The sequence below is a fragment of the Cyanistes caeruleus genome, chromosome 5, assembly GCF_971803275.1.
Source record: "Cyanistes caeruleus chromosome 5, bCyaCae1.hap1.1, whole genome shotgun sequence".
NCBI lineage: Eukaryota > Metazoa > Chordata > Aves > Passeriformes > Paridae > Cyanistes > Cyanistes caeruleus.
In genome coordinates, this window is record NC_141705.1 from 43,790,577 (window position 1) to 43,803,183 (window position 12,607).

Sequence of the window (12,607 nt, forward strand, 5' to 3'; positions counted from 1 at the left end):
AACTTTAACACCTTCAAACACCTTCTGACCACCAGAGACCACACCAATCCCATGAAAGGTTGCATAAAATTACCAAATTTAAACATAGGCACATTATTCTGAAGCAAGTCATATGGATAAAACGGCAAGACTTCCCAATAATACCAAATTCTGACACAGGTTCCCCTGTGCAACTTCTGCCTTCCCTGTACTCTCTGAGGCACCTCTCACCAATACAACCTCTGCACACATACACAAGGTTTTTTGGGTGAGGACTAAAATTACTGGGAAAAAACCAACACAGAGAATCCACAAAAAGGACAACCCACCTTCTTCCACCCATCTCCACAACACAACTGGAGAAGTATATGAGTACTTTAATTTTTTTTTTAAACCAAGACCGTAAGTTTACCTTATTGAAAACTCATCCACACATCCAGTACCAATATTGTCCAGTAGTAATACAGGCAACCAAGCATTAGTTCTGTATATTAAAACCTTTTATTTTTCCACCAATTTTTAGTTTCACACAGACTCTTGCACGGGCGGCTCATATCCATCAGCGCGCTCTACCTTAGTGCCTGCCTCATCCCCAGAGGGCTTTCCAGCACCACCACCTTCACCATGCAGCTCCATCAGCTTGCCCACTGAAAAGAAGCAGTGACAGAAACAGTGAGAGATGGACCTGTTAAAACCATTTTAAATTACTCAATTACTCCTCATACACAAGTGAAACCACCATTTCAGAATGGAAAGCAGAACGTTTTCTGTAGGTAGGACTAAGTCCACTGCAGACAGCTCCTGCAGATATGCTGCTGCAATGACAGTCAGACAGAAACAAGCAGTGAAGTAAGGCTATGCAATCAAACTACAAACCACACCTTTTTTCTAAAAGGATCTGAACTCAGGAACCTACTGCTGCATTACATGGGAATGTCAGAAAAAGGTGAAATGGAATCATTCCACATCATCTGGGACCGAAACATTTTGTCATCATTCATTCCCAAAGCAGAGCTCTTCAACACTCAGTAGCATTCCAGGCGAGAATTCAAGCAGCTTCAAACTGAATGCTCACTGCTTGGCTTTCAATCCTGCGAGGCACACGTGGCAACAAGGACACGCTATCTCCCTTCTACAACTACTTAAGCTCATTGATGCTGCTGTAACATCTTTATCCAAAAGCAAATCAATTTAACTCCTTTCCACACCCTCCTCCAAATGTCTGCAGTAACACACTTACATTCAAACTTGGGCTTCTTGAGCATCTTCACCTTGCGGACATAGACGTCGTGCAGAGGGTAAATGGACTGGCAGGCCTTCTCGATGTCCTTGCCAATGCTGTCTGGGATCCTGGGAAATCACAGAGCACCACAATGCTAAAAACTCCACCTGCTTCTGCAGCACTAACACAGGCTTTAAAAAAACCCCTTAAGAATACTAAATACTCTACAGAAGTTTACGCCATCGCTTTGACAATTTTCTTCAAGTACAGTTAGGTTCTAAGACACCACCCTTCAATGTTAGAAGGGACGTAGTGCAAGTGTGCTCATTTTGAGAGCAAATCTGCAAACTTTTGGAAGCAATCAGCACACTTTGAAAAACTCTTCTATCAGAAGAGCTCGGAACATTCACAGTCCCAACAGATCAGAATTACAATTTCAGTTTGCAGAAATGTGAACCACTAATCTTCTGCAGTGTGATTTACATTTATGCAAACATGACAGCAGACTGAGGTCAGACACAATGCAGAGACTAAGAGGAAACACTTGCAGAAAAGGGTAATTTGCTTTTCCACACGAGGGGCTCCTTGCCTGGTCTCTGACAAACAGCTTGGGATGCCCCAGCATTCCCCAGGCACTCAGCAACAACCAACCCCCAAGTAACAATTTAAACTGCAGGGGAGAAAAAAATAACAGGGCCAAAGCTTACAGCTTATTGACAACTTCCTTCAGGTCATTGGTCTGCACCTCCCGGGTCATGATTTCCATCATTTTCTTGCGGATCTGCCGGACCTGCTGGTGCTGGGCATAGGAAGTTTTGCGGATTTGGTTATTGCGCTTCTTGGTGAAGCCCACGCAGAAGAGGCGCAGCAGGTACCCATCCGTAGTTTTGACATCCACGTGGGCTTCAATCATTGTCTGAAAGAGGAAGCACTGAACCTTTACCACCCACACAGCAGACAGGCTGCCCAGCCCCACACCCCCAACGCCGTCTGATGCCGCTTCAAACGCGGCTTTGCCAGGCACCAGCGCTTCCCTCCCTCCCTGAAGGCACAGGCAGCGACACAGACCTTGTTTCTTACACACCTGCCATTTTTTGACCATGGAGCACATTTTGTCCCGTGTGAGGTCCATCCCATGGAAGTTGGTCAGACAATTTTTGCCCTGAACGTCCTCAGTGATCAGTTTAAATTTGCGGAAGGCAACCTCATCATTCTGCAGATCAGCCAGGCTCACTTCAAACACGCGGCCCTTCAGCCCGTCAGAGGCAATTTCTGGGTGATGGAACAGAATAAAACCCCTTAGATTAACATTAGAAGCACATCCTTCATATCAGACACTGAATTCCCACTGGAATCCCGGTCTCAGAGAACCAGCAAGGGTGCAAATTCCTCCCTTTGGGAGCAATCTTTTTAAGGTGATAGTATCAGGTGTGGGATATGAACAGCAGCATACAGCAGATTCCACCACGTGTAATAATTTGGTTTGTTTCAAGCATAAAGGGGTTACAGAGTATTTGGAAATTATGAACAGTAATGAAAAAACTAAACATAAAATGGCACAAGTGCTCAGCAGAGATGATGCAGCCATGAACAGGCCAGCACAATAATTTCACAGCTCCTCCTCCAACAAGGAACCATTTTAACAAAACTGGCTGGTTCACACTTCGTTTGGCAGTGACCCTCATTTTATTTGTTTCACATGTTACAAGTCAAACAATCATCATCCTAACAGTGAGTGCAACCAGCAGAGTATCATAAAGCTACTTGACCATTCTGCATGGCTAAGCTTCCAAAAATACAATTACCTCTATCCAGACACCATATATCCAGATCACATAAAACCAAAGTTGCTCTCCAGTGATACAGCAGTGCTCACATTAAGTCAGCAATTCCACCTCTTACCTTCACCCAAAATCTTTCAATCTCAGATTTTAGTGTTTTGACGTTACAATCTCATTAAGACTAAGGTCTCCTGTGGCACTGTCACACATCTCCCTGTGACAATCAGAACTACTGCTTACTTCTTCAACTTTTCCTAACTGGCCAGGTTACCACAAGAGAAGCTCATTAGAAACTTCAGGCCCTTCCTTCCATGGTTTGGCTTTCTTGTACAAACAAGGGCCCAGTGTATGAATTTCCCTGCAGCTAAGCTCATTTATTCAAACAACTTGGTCAATTAAAAAAAAAAAAAAAAAATAAAAACACTCAAATCATCCAACTTTTTTAGCTTCCAAGTTCATATCAGTACAAGCAAAAGCCATTTTCAGCAGTTTATTGTCCAAAAAGTTCTTTAACCGCTTGGAGGCAGCACACGGAGCAAACACAATCCCCTGTACTGCAGCAACCCCAAGTACTCACTAGTTCCTTGAGTCCTGGTGACAAGCGTCTTCCCGATGTTTCGGATATTGAACATCGCCGGTGCTTTGACATCGTACCAGTCCTTCTTGGAGAAAGGGTCGACCCTTAAATCAAATGAAGACTTTTTTTAAACGACTTTCTCAGGCCGGGCTGCAGTAAAACCTTCCTCTCCGAATGCCCGCCGCTGCTCCCGCCCCGCCGGGCCCACACCCGCTGACGCCATGACAGCATCTGCCCTGCTCCGGCCGGGCCGCCGCCGCCATCCGCCCCGCATCCCCGGCATCCCGCCGCCGCGGCGCCCCGCCCGGCGCCCCCGGACACCGCCCGCCCGTGCCCCGGCGGCCCTCACACTTTCTTCTTGGCGCCCTTCTTGCCGCCCTTGGTGAGGCGCTTGTTCTTCCCGACCGCCATCGTCCGGCCCGCGCCGCGGAAAGGGCGGGGCGTGCGCGCTCCCGCGAGATTATACGAGACCGGCGCTCGCGCGAGACCTGCGAGAACGGGGCCGCCTCCAGCGCCGGGAGCGGGGGCGGCCGCCCGGGATGTACCACGGCGGGACGGAACCAACGGTACGGGGGGGGGGGGGGAGCCCGTGCCCGTGAGCGCCCCCGCCTGGAGCCCTGCGGAGCGCCCGGCCCGGGACGCCCGATCCCTGTGCCCCGGCCCGGGACGCCCGATCCCTGTGCCCCGGCCCGGGACTCCCGATCCCTGTGCCCCGGCCCGGGACTCCCGATCCCTGTGCCCCGGCCCGGGACTCCCGATCCCTGTGCCCCGGCCCGGGACGCCCGATCCCTGTGCCCCGGCCCGGGACTCCTGGCCAGAGCGCGGCGCAGCGCTGCAAATAGGGATGCCCTAGTGGGGCCGCTGTGCGGGCGGGCAGAACCACAGGGACGAGGTTCGCTACACCGACTGTGCCCGGGCGAAAGGCAGGTGTCACCTCCTGCCCATTCTGATGTCTTCAAGCTGAATTATTTGTCCCCAGACTGAATCTTGTCACCTTTTGTAAAGGTAAGTGACGTCGTCTGGTATTTTCTGCAATTGAAGTTGTTTGATGAACTTTGTATTTCAAGCATCCCGTAAGAGTACGTCATACAAATAAATATGGACCGATCGATGAGGAATACGCATTAGACAGGCGGGCTCATGTAAATTTTACTGTGTAAAAGATGTAACTTTTTACCCCGTGGTGTGTTTGATTTGTCAAACCTCCACCTTGCATCCCGTGCAGAATAAACCGTGTCTCCTTCCTAAACTAGACTCTGTGTTTAGAGAGCTGCTAAAATCGGCAGCTCTCCCAGGCCTTGGGGCACCGAGAGGACAACCAGAAGCTGGTGGTCTGGGCTGCCCCAAATGCCTCGGCCGATGGCTCCTCTCCCCACCGCACAGGGCAGGAGGAGGCTCCGCTCAGCACCTCCTGCGTGGGCAGGGATGGGACATGGAGAAGCGGTGCCCAGGACAGCGCCAGGCAGCTGGGAGTCCCCTGGGACAAGAGGTGACCACAGGCTGTGGTTCACCAATGCGTCTCACAGCAACCTCTGTTCACGATATGCCTGAGCTCTGCCGGGTAGGATGGGATCCAGCACAGGTACCTGCACCATGCCAGCTAGAGACAGCCCACTGCCAAGCATCCAGGCTTGTTCCTGCTCCTGTGGACATCATCGCTTTTCCACCCACACCAGGACAGTGGAAAGCAGAGTGTGTCTGAGGGGTCATGATTACAGACCCCATCCTCCTTCCATGCCCAGGAGCAGGCAGGGGGCTGTGCTAACTTTCCATGTCTGTGAGGTTTTGACCAGATGCCTGAGCTGTTCCCACTGTAGGGACTGTGCACCTTTGAGGAGGATTTCTTCAGAAGAAATGTAGAAATTCCACCAGAGCCAGGGCAGAACCCTCTGCACCTTCACTGTGGCAAGTCTTGGAAGTGTTACAACTCTTTTGGGAAAGGTGCTCATTCTCTCTTTGCCACTTCCCATCAGAGTCTCTCTGATGTCAGAAGAGGAGGATGGAGACCACTAGCACCCATTCAGGAGAGCCTCTCCTGGGCACTGCGTGCCTCTCCCTCTGGAGGGGACGTGCTTTCCTTGGGGCTCCATTATGATGGTCAAGGGAAAGGAGTTGGAGTTTTGATGGACTCAGGCTGGCTCCTGGCTCTTTGCTTTGTCTCTGCATCAATGGAGCAGCTGGGAGCATGGGAGGTAGCAGTGAGGAAAAATGCATCCAGGCACTTCCCAGGAGTATGAATTTGCCTGCAAGGGGACACAGTGAAAAGGAACAAATACCCTTAGCACTGCAGAACAGCCACAGATGTGCCACATCTTTCAAGAGTTGTAGTAACATCTGCCAGCTGCCCCAGAGGCGATGGTGACATCCTGCTGCCCACCAGGGAACCACGTATCTCGCTCTGCAACCCAAAAGGTCCCAGGTATCCTGCCTTTCATGGGACCACTGGCCAAGGCCAGAGTGGGCAGGGGCCACCTAAGGGGATGCACGCAGACAGTCACGTGGTTTGTTAATGACTGCCTAATGACCTTGGAGGCCATGAGAGCGAATGGGGCCTCCTGGATACCTGGTTTTCCCCAGACATCCACTGGACCTTGCCCTTTACCCTGCCCCTCCTCCTGGATCCTTGCCCATTGGGCACAGCTGGGGCCAGTATAAAAGAGGTGCAGAGGAGTGGGAGGGATCCTGGAGACCTTGAGGACATAAGGGAAACCGAGGCGCACACACAGGTGCGGGTGAGGGGTGCATCGGGACCAGAATGTCTGTGGGAGGGGTCTGTGAGGAACCCAAGCATGCAGTGGGGAAGGGAGGCTGAGTATGGCATCTGGGTATTGGGGCATGGGCTAGATCTATAGGGGAACCAGGGGTCTGAGGAGCAGGTAGGGGGTGTTCCATGCAGGGCTGAGGCTTCTGGGGAGTGCAAAACTTTAGGGGACCCATGCATCCAGGTGAGATCCACAGAGAGCTCAGCTCTCCAGAGATGGGCCCCCACACATTGGGAGGGGAATTGTATGGGACCCAGGGATTTCAGAGGGGGAATTTGTAGAATAACCAAGCCCCCAGGGTGGGATTTCCAGCTAGGGGCCCAGGGGTCCAGATGGCCCTAACCTCACCTTCCCCAGGTTTCCATGGCGGGCTGGGTGCTGTGCATGACCCTGGTGCTGGCAGCGCTGGCAGGGGCGGCGGGCGAGACCCGCTACGAGAAGTTCCTGCGGCAGCACGTGGACAACCCCCGGACATCCACGTTGGCGGCGCATCGCTACTGCGAGACCATGCTGGCACGGCGGCGGGTGACGGCCCCGGGCAGGCCCTGCAAGCCCTCCAACACCTTCGTGCACGCCCCAGCTGAGGACCTGGTGGCCGCCTGCTCCCGGACGCCCGACGCCGACACAGGGTTCCACAGCACCCCGGGTGCCTTGAGCCTCACGGCCTGTCGCCTGCGCGGCGGGGACACGCGGCCGCCCTGCGCCTACCGCGCCCGCCAGGTGCAGCACCACGTGCGCGTGGCCTGCCGCGACGGGCTGCCCGTGCACCTGGCCGGCACCTACGCGGCCCCGCAGTGAGGCCCACCACGGCGGTGCCATGGGCACATGGTGCGGATTTGCCCTCCCATCGGGGGCTCTGTTAGTGCTGGCAATAAAGGAGGTGTCAGAGGCCTGGGCTCCGGCATCAGCTTCCTGGGGGACCCTGCGATCATACACCTCCCTGGGTGCCCCTTGGGTGACCCCAGCCCTGTCCAAGCTGTATTTGGCACCCATGTGCTTTATAAATCCCGGGGTTTTTCCAGCCTTCTGGGCGTCCCATTGCCTCCTGGGGTGTCTCTGCCCTCTCCTGTGTTGTCTCCCCTTTCTTGGGTGTCTCACAATTCCCGTGGGTGCCTCATAACCACCACTTCCCTCCCAGCCCTAGGCCCCTGGGTGTGCACCCAGCCCTCTCCTCAATATCCTGAGCCTTTGGGTGTCACATTGCTTTCCTGGATAACTCTCACGGTGTTTCCCAACCTCCCACATGCCTTATAATCCCCCTGGGTACCCCCAAATTCCCCCATCTCTGCCCCATAAACTGCCAGATGCCCCATCTCCCACAGGCCTCTCACCCCATCTGTGACCTCTCTGGGGCTGAAGCTGCTCCCCCTGGGGCCCCCACAGGACCGAGCCCCAGCTGGGGCCACACAGAGCCCTGAACCACCATCCCACACACGCTGAACACAACACACACACACACACACACAAAATGCACACAAAACCTGCACTGTGCACACAAATTGCAGCCACACTTACAACACAAAGCATTCAATACGCACAGCACAGTGTTAGCACACACAGGACACATGCACCAGCACATACACACGGTATGCACACACACACACAGGAGTTGTATTCCTGAGTCTCAATGGGATTTCACACATTTCAGCTTGTTTTCATCACCTTTTGTCTTTCGTTCTCCCTGTCAGTACTTACCAGTACATTTACAAGCTCCCCCTGTCTGATCCTTTTCTTCTCCAGGCTGAACAGTCCCTGCTCTCTCAGCTTCTCCTCTGATCAGACATGCTCCAGTCCCTTCATCATCATCATCCATTCCTTGCTGGACTCTCTCCAGTATGTCCATGTCTCATGTGCTGGGGAGTCCACCACTGGATCCAGCACTCCAGGTGTGTCTCAGTGGTGCTGAGCAGAGGAGCAGGATCACCCCTCTGTATGTGCTGGCAGCACTCTGCCTAATGCAGCCCAGTAGGCTCGGGGACCCCTTTGCTCTGCTCCTGTTGCTGTGGGAGCACTGAGAAGTCCCGTGGGACTGCTGACATCCAGCTGCTGTGCTGCCGCGAAAAGGCTGCCTAAATGCATCTAGAAAGTATAGCTGAGGAGGAAAAGGAGTGCAGAATATGGTCTTCCCCATCCTTTTCCTCTCTCCCCAAGATACCTCTTGCTTATGTGCCTCAGGCACTCCTTTTCTGAAATTCAGGTGAAAGACATTTTGAGGGAGATCCATGGATTGGAGAGCTCCAACTCTCAGCACTGGCCCAGTAAGGGGAGCACTACTCTTTGTGCACTGGGAAGGAATTGGGGTATTTCAAATGTATTTGGGGCATTTCTGGACCAGCAACTTACAGCAGACTCACTTCTCCACCCTGCTCACTCCTGGCCATGGGAGGAGCTGACTGGCTCAAGAGGGGAATACCCAGGATCTCTGCAAGTACAAGGGTTTGATCCTTGCTTCTTGCTACCTTGGCTCTTCAGGGCTTGTGGAGGGAACATCTCCACTTGTTCTGTGGTAGCTGAGATCATCCTGGCAGTGACAGAGAAAAATATGATCACTGTGATTTACCCCACAAGCTTTGTACTCTGAAGTGCATGGGAGAGGTGACACCCATCCTGGGGAGACAGCTCTGAGCTGCAGCCCCAAAACAGCAATGCTATTTCTGGGATGCCCAGCATGCTGAGGCTACCTGAGTCTGCTGGAAAGTCTAGATGATTCCTGGTATCTCCCATTTGATGGCAGGGCAGCTCCACCACTTCAGCACATCCCATCCCACTATTGCACTGTTGGTTCACTCCCCTGCTGTGTTTTCCCCTAAGACGCAGCTCTGTTTCTACAGCATATATATTTGTGTCTGTTCTTTGTGAAGGCTAAAGGGGAAAAAATAGCCACAAAAGAATCAGGATCATCCAGAGGGTGTTGTGGCCTTTGCCACAAGCAGCAGTGGGCCATTTACAGGCAGTGGTCAGCAAATTTGTACTGGCAGCAAGTAGCAAAAATCCAGGGAGTGACTGGTGAAATGACTGAAAATAAAGGAATTTTGCAATATCATGTTTAAATAAATCACTGCATTTATTTCTTAATTTCTTCCTCATTTAGGTACTTTCATGTCCTGCCTAGCACAGTCAAATGTAAAGTTGTGAGGTTTGTGGTTGATTCTGCTTTGTAACACAGAAACTGATCATCTCTGCTTTGTGGGTGGGAATTAAGCAGCTTTCCCAAGGTCACAAGAAAGTCTGAGACAGGAGCTCAGTTCAGACCTCCTCAGCTCTCCTTCCCATTTATGTGCTTTCTTTTTCTGGAGAAAAGAAAAAGATGCAATGAAAAATGTTTAAGAACAGCACTACATGCCTGAAACTTGTCTCTGAGTCATATCTGCTTGACTTTCATGCCCAGAGTTTGCTTTAACAGTGGTCAGCCTGCTCTGCTCACTCACTCTATTGTCAAACAATCAATTCCTTCACAAGAAACTGGCTGTTGCTTGTTTAGCACAGGGAAATGAAACAAATAATGCTGACTCACACCCTTCATTATGGCTCATAAGCTTCCACCGCCCAGCCTTTGATGGTGTAAGATGAGAGGCATGAGCGGTGTGTCAATATTTCCAGTGCTACTGTGGAAATTTGTTCCTGCTCCTTGAAAAGCATGGGCATTTTTTTCAGAACCATAGCAGAGATTTGCTTAAGCAGGCAAAGACCTTCAGAAATATTTACTCAGAAAAGTCAAATATCAGCTCCGTGGATTTGGCAGAACGAGTAATGTGAAACCAGGCTGTTGCTGCATGCCATACATGCCAAAATTGACAAGGAAAAGGCTCTTTCCAGTGTATCGCTTGCCCTTAAAATATGCCCTGCACAAATACAGCAAAATACAAGACAGTTTCTGTGCAGCACATCCACCTTTCTTGTGTGTTTGGACCACTGGGAAAGGGGCTGCCAGGCTGCCTGGGGGCAGCACGAGACAAGAAAACACCTCTTTCCCTCTCCACAGTACCTCTGAGATCCTGGGGTCTGTGGTGCTCCTCCGGTCACTGCTCCTCAGCACTATCCCTGCGGCACACGGACCTCGAGCTGCGTTCCCAATTGGACATATCCTTTAATCCTCCTTCCCCCTGAGTGGGGGACACACTTGGCCCCCAGGGTACAGGGTCATCTGTGTCCCCTGCTACACAGGGAACGATCCATTCCCTCCACCATTCCTGCAGAGGTTCCTGGGCATGGGGACAAGAATGCCTGCTAGGAAAAGGGGAGCTGCTGCTCATGGCATGGTGGGGACAAGAGAGGCATATGAAAGCAAAGCCCTCAAATTCAGTTGTGGCACCCAGCTGAGGCTTAGGTGTCACTTTCCCCACAACAGCTACACATCAGAAATCCTAATGCACTTCTCCAGTTCAAGTATTGACCCTAAGACCTAGAACCTGGGACTGTTCAGGCTGGAGAAGAAGCATGAGCTACCACAGTATCAGGAAAGTATCAAGTGCCAGGAAAGCCAGGAGCTAAGAAATTCTGTTTATATGAGGCCAAGAGGCCACTCACCCAATCTAAAAAAAAATATAGCTGAAAAATACTATTGCTGGCCTCTGGTCTGCTGGGAATGCTGCTGCAAGGTGCCAGGACCAACACCAGAACCAGACTCAAGTGCCCAAACTCAAGGGAAATAGTTTTGATCAAGTTAACATCCCATACCACGCAGGCCCTGTGCCATACCTGTAACAGTGTTTGTCTCTAAGTTGAAACGCAGCATGCAAAATCGATCCAGTCTCGTGTGTTGTGGGGTGGTTTAACGTTTGGCTACCTCTTGAATCCCACTGAGTACCCAGCAAAAGCTTTGGAAGCCACTTGCAGATTATCTCCCCCTTGCCAGCACAACATGGATCTGTCATGGCCAGTCCCTGTCTCCTTCAGCACTCTCCTGCAGAGCTGCCACCAACCTCTTCCTTCATGCTTAGAAACTGAGTCATCTCTTCCTCTTATCTCAAAAAACATGCTGGGCTCCTTCAGACATGCTCTCCAGCACTTTCATCACTCTGCTGGCCCATGTGAGACCAAATGCAGCAAGTCAGAGCTAGACCTTCCAGAGTGTTGTGTCCAGGATGATCCATGGGATGGACAGTGATTCCCAAGCCACAAAGCTCCTGCTACCTGTACCAGAGGCAAGTGGACCCGAAAGCCAGATGCAAGAAAGCCAGTAAAAAATTCCCAGCGGTCACAGCTGGAGCCATCCCACATTCTTCCAGCAGGCAGGGACGTGCACAGCCTCCTCCCTAAGGGGATCAGGGGAAATTCATTGCAAATGGGTGCCCAGCCAAGGAACTATCCCCTCCCATCAGCAGCAACCATAGCCAAAAAGATTAAAAAAAAGAAAAATCCGTGTGAGAAGCCTGGAAAAGATTCACAGAAAGTACACAAAGTGTCAAGAAGCAAAGTGTCAAAATTCCCCTAAAGACCAGGCTGTGTCTGGAGGTGAATCAAGGCTGGGGGAAGGTGCTCATGAATTTCCCTGTTAGAGCTGGGAGGTGGGTAGCTCAGCTAGTGACATCCTGTCTCAGATAAACTGATGCTGGGCCCTCTCCAAATGTCCCAAACTTGGTGCTTCTCCAAGGGCTGCAGAACTGATGTCAGGTGCAGGGCAGCTCATCTCTGCCTCATGATGGTGTGGAATAGTAAAAGAAGCCTCGCAACCTTTGAAAAATCTTTTCTTCTCAGCAGCACCGCCTCTCTCCCAATCTGAATGGCTGCTCTAGGTTTGGATGGAGAGGAAGGGGCTGAAGGGAGCCAGGCCAGTTTCTCCACCTTTCATTGTGCTGCTCCTGCATCCCATCTGTTGGAGAAATGTGTTTGCTGTGCACCCAGCCCTATGAATTTCTAATTCAAACACCAGCAGCAATAAGACCCTGCTGGCCTGCAGTGGGGGCCACGTGCCAGCTCATCTCTCGATAAAGGAGTTAAATAAATGTTAGACACAAGGGACAGGTGACTTACCAGGCGAAGAGAGGGAGCTGGAGGGATGGAGAAAGCAAAACAACCCGGCCCTGATTTTCCCCTCAAGGCCTTGGAGGTGAATTGGGGATTTTCCATTTCATTAGCTTTACAAGGGGTAATTCCCAGCATCATCCTCATGAACAGACCCACCCTGAGCTTGCTCTCACCCCTTCATATCCAACAGTGGTGCTCCACTACAGCTGCACCACTAGACAGGAAAGCCAGGCTCTATTAATATCTAAAGGAGGTAACAGGCAGCTGATACTGAACTGCCCACAGAGAAAAAAAGAACTGATACACAGAAACAGGCAGT

The 12,607-nt window shown here is 51.5% G+C and overlaps 2 protein-coding genes, 1 long non-coding RNA gene and 1 other non-coding gene across 4 annotated transcripts; 1 reads left to right on the top strand and 3 right to left on the bottom strand.

Moving 5' to 3' along the window:
- Positions 1-461: 461 nt before the first annotated feature.
- Positions 462-4,123, bottom strand: RPS3A (ribosomal protein S3A). Its single transcript, XM_086891516.1, has 6 exons — positions 3,909-4,123; positions 3,560-3,663; positions 2,286-2,473; positions 1,909-2,117; positions 1,220-1,329; positions 462-626 (listed from the first exon to the last, which is right to left on the bottom strand). The coding sequence occupies exons 1-6, from the start codon at positions 3,968-3,970 to the stop codon at positions 505-507; spliced, it is 795 nt and encodes a 264-aa protein (XP_086747642.1). The 5' UTR covers positions 3,971-4,123; the 3' UTR covers positions 462-504.
- On the bottom strand, positions 912-981 carry LOC111928478 (small nucleolar RNA SNORD73). Its single transcript, XR_002864114.1, has one exon. It is a non-coding gene; the product is annotated as a small nucleolar RNA SNORD73 (small nucleolar RNA).
- Positions 4,124-4,135: 12 nt separating the features above from the next.
- LOC147653069 (ribonuclease CL2-like) lies at positions 4,136-7,211 on the top strand. The gene is made up of 2 exons (XM_086891524.1): positions 4,136-4,564; positions 6,679-7,211. Exon 2 carries the CDS (start codon positions 6,685-6,687, stop codon positions 7,117-7,119), a length of 435 nt encoding a protein of 144 aa, XP_086747650.1. The 5' UTR covers positions 4,136-4,564; positions 6,679-6,684; the 3' UTR covers positions 7,120-7,211.
- Positions 4,684-6,751, bottom strand: LOC111927820 (uncharacterized). Its single transcript, XR_002863770.2, has 2 exons — positions 6,670-6,751; positions 4,684-5,802 (listed from the first exon to the last, which is right to left on the bottom strand). It is a non-coding gene; the product is annotated as an uncharacterized LOC111927820 (long non-coding RNA).
- Positions 7,212-12,607: the final 5,396 nt, after the last annotated feature.